Genomic DNA, 4,000 nt, shown 5'->3' with positions numbered 1-4,000 from the left:
CCCGCTGCCGCTCACGCCTCGCCGACAACGGTGACTTATACTTACGTGCTTATGCGCTGGAACATGGAACTTTTAAACCAATCCGAAAAAAAAGTCAGTTACAACTTGCTTTCCCTTTAGTGGGGCCGAGTTCGATCTCTGCATCTTTATCCTGCGGGTGCCGTAACGCTGCAAAGATTTACCTCTATAGTGGTATCTCTGAAAGAAAGGTTTTTATTTTGGCACCTTTTACCACATGTTAGCTATGCATGGAGTGGGTTTGGGGCTGACAACCTTCTACGGCATTAGTTGCACAAGCTTCTTAGAATTTTCAGAATATCTTGCTAACTCTCCAGCAACCTTTAGGCTCCTACGATTTAGCAAAAAATCTATCAGCATTATGCACATCTTAACAAAAAAATATATGTAATTATTTATTAAACGAGTGAAGAAAAATGAGAGGTAAAACTTTGTTCCACTTCGTCACAATCACAAACAATAATATAGGTAAACTACTAACAAGACTTTGCATATGGAGCTTAAAAACTAGTCAGACCAACAATATTATTATTAACATAATAAGCAAGGAAATAATATAAAGGAAGTGCATGTTAAAGGTAAAAATAAATTAGCGTTCTTATACTAACATACTTTATAATTATTGTATTTAATACAAACCTATTATATTATACAAATCCTAGTTTTTGTCTGGCTTAACTGCTGAATCTCTGAACCAAATAGCTTGTAAAAACATGCATTCGTTAAAAAAATGTTTATACTTTGTTTTTGTACTTATAACTATAAAATATTCTCTTTGGATTATCAAAGATTATTAAAATAGTAGGTTATCTTTGTGTGTCAAATTTTTTATTTTAATTCGTGTGTCAAATTTCTTTCGCGTGTTTTCTTTCTTCTCAAATTATCATCCTTTTTATCGGTATAAAAAGTCTATTGATTTTATTAAAGTTTTTCATTAAACAGCTTTTCTAGGCAACTTATTAAAATTATGTGGCTACATAAATGCAGTCTCTATCATATCTTTCAGAGGACGAAGTTTCAAATCCCTTGCCGCCTTTAATATCAACTAATTTACGAGAAAAACTAATCGCTGAGCAGGTAACGATAGAATTCTAGGTATTGTGTTTGTTAGTACGTACTTCCTGTTATTTGTCCTTCGGTTTTCCCTTCTTTGCCTAATAGGTTTAGTACCGATTATTTATCTACCTAGTTCTTACTAGTTAATAATATAAGAAACGTTGTTGAACAAAAGTTTCCTATTAAACTTTAAACTTTAAGCTAAACTTTATTTTGGACAAAAATAGTTTATACGCAGCGTTCCAGATTAAGTATATAAAAAACATTTTATGTAAGATCTAACAATAAACAAAACTTCTTAAAACATAACATTCGGTTGCTGTTGCCTTAATTAGGTTTAACTGTTTTATAAGACCTTTAAATCAAAAATTAATACCGGCTTACTTAATAAATAAGGTTAGTAACAAATATAAAGGAATGTACAAAATTTTTGTAAGACCAGGTTTTAGTTACGCCAATTCCTGTAAAACTGTATCACAGTGAGTTGCCATTCCTCGTGCCCAATTAGTTACTATTTTTTGAGATTTTTTTTTTAATGCAAAAACCCATGACCATGCATTTATGAAAGTCTTTTTATTTAATAAGACATAGTTTTTAAATTTGATGAGTAGGTTCAAATAAATAAATTGCATTCTTATATTTAAGTCATGCCCTGATGCTGTTTTTATCGTTAGTTTCTGCCTTCTTCTATGTACATTGTATAAGGCTTAATATATTCATACTTTCCGAATGGTACCCTCTTGCTCTTTCTCCTTAACTGTGTATTTTTTTTTTCTTTGGTGTACCTACAATAAAAGAACATTCATTCATTCAATGCCCTTAGGTTTGTATCGATGGTATCACACATAAAAATCTTAAGAAAAAGTCAGTAGTACGTAAGGAAAATGATCACCACATATTGAAAAAGCAGCAGGACATAGGACTTATATGCAGCCCAAGTGTACTGGATTTAGAAATTGACGATGTGGAAATAGTTAAAAGGTTACGGTATGTTATCATCCTAAAGCATCCTAAAGCATTAAGCTTTTTTAGCTGCGCTTAACAGTACGGGGCTGCCATTCCTGAATCTTGAGACCCCAACATCCATCCTTTCTTCGAGCTATCTGTCCCGCCCTTTGCCACTTCAGCGTCGCGACTCGTTAAGCTATGTCGGTAACTCTGGTTCCTCTACGGATCTCCTCATTTCTGATTTGATCACGTAGCAATACTCCGAGCATAGCACTCTCCAGCGATGAGTGATTCTGAGCCTTCTTATGAGCTTAGATTGTTCGAGTGATAAATAAATGGTGGCCCATATAAATGATAAAATAAATAAATATATTACCACAGTACGCAGATAGTACCTACTTGTTTTAAGAATAATCGGCTTAACAGCACAACTAATATATATCACAAATAGAGATAGATATATCTATACTGAAAAAGATATGACTTACTAACACGAGAAAATCGAGTCTTCGCGGGATTTAAAAAAAAATCCATCGCCAACAGCTGGTACGATCACTACTAAGTAGTACTAAGGTTAAAATAGTCGAATTAACCTACATTCGATGCCTGACTTGGTAAAATATTTACCAATGCCAGTGATGCTAAGAAAAAGTATTAAATAAAACTAAAAGGTCTTGACAAATAGGGTTCGGTGACAGAAACTTGACATTCGCTGCAACTGAGCGCCCGAGCGTGCACTAATATGGCAGCTGAATTAATTTATGTATCTATTTTTTATCTACTTCCTCTATCTTATTAATAATACTACAACGGCAATGTTATAGAGTGCATTCTGTTAAAGGTTTGAAACCTTAACGGAATAGCAAACGATTTTTGCACATATCTATCGTTGCTGCATATGACCACCTATTATTTTCTTACATAATATAGGTACTTCTGTTGACAATTTGCTAATAATCTGGAAGGTTATTTCAAAAACTTTAAAAATCACTTGCTTTAAACGGTATAGGAAAAGATCGTTAGGAAACCTGCATTTCTGAGTGTTTTCCACTATGTTCTCAACGGCTTGTGAAGCCACCCATCTGCACTTGGCCAGCGTGGTACTAACGGCCTTCTATATAGGTGGGTTGGTGATGAAGAATCTGGTAGGGTCGGCTGAAGCCCAAATCCCCGCTGGCGATCGAACCCAGGACTTTTAAGAAGACAGCGCTACGCTGCGCCAGGTCGTCGTCGTTCCGTAGTCAGAGCAATAATGCAAATCTGGAGAATATCGGAAGTGCATAAGACCAGTTGTAATTGATATATATTATCGTGCAATAATACGGAGATTTTTGTTCGCAGAATATGGAGTGCTAGCCCACGTTCAATTTACCTTCACTGTTGCGGATTCTGGGATGAGACGTGTCGCCTTGGAGCATATTGGAATTTCTACCCGCGCACCAGGTTTAACGTAGTTCCAGGCCTTCCAATTGATATCTACGTCAAAGCTACACCTCGTGACTCCAGTCATGTACCTTATGCGACGATAGCACTGCAACTAGCCGCCGCCTTTAAAAGAGATCTCATTGTTGCCTACTTTGTTGTACCTATAAGAGTAAAATTTTTGAAATATTTATCACCGCCTCGTTTAGAGGAATGTGAATAAAATTTTTGCCTTTTAATACTTATATGTTTAAATCACCATTCCTAAATACTTCAAAATGAAAATTAAATAGCCAAAAATGAAAATTAAATAGCCAAAAATCAAAATTATTATTGCTATTATAAGTTTGTCTAGCATTGCAAAGAATACATGTAAAAATCCCTAAGGCCTTATTCTAAATTTTCCAAATGATGTCATCTAACTATACCTATATATTATATTTACTTCCTTTTAATATCCCATCGATTTAGTATCAAGAAAACGTGATGTTGACATTTTTGACAAAAGGATAAATATTTTTAAAAATCTAATTATTAAATCAGTATTCCACATAAC

The 4,000-nt window shown here is 34.5% G+C and overlaps 1 protein-coding gene across 1 annotated transcript; it reads left to right on the top strand.

The window, feature by feature from the left end:
- Positions 1-999: 999 nt before the first annotated feature.
- LOC120623931 lies at positions 1,000-3,667 on the top strand. Its single transcript, XM_039890225.1, has 3 exons — positions 1,000-1,095; positions 1,898-2,061; positions 3,364-3,667. Exons 1-3 carry the CDS (start codon positions 1,000-1,002, stop codon positions 3,665-3,667), a joined length of 564 nt encoding a protein of 187 aa, XP_039746159.1.
- The last annotated feature ends 333 nt before the right edge of the window (positions 3,668-4,000 follow it).

The sequence above is a fragment of the Pararge aegeria genome, chromosome 5 (genome assembly GCF_905163445.1).
Source record: "Pararge aegeria chromosome 5, ilParAegt1.1, whole genome shotgun sequence".
Classification (NCBI taxonomy): Eukaryota; Metazoa; Arthropoda; class Insecta; order Lepidoptera; family Nymphalidae; genus Pararge; species Pararge aegeria.
The sequence above is the reverse complement of the archived record's forward strand: the minus strand, read 5'-3'. Positions and strand labels throughout refer to the sequence as shown.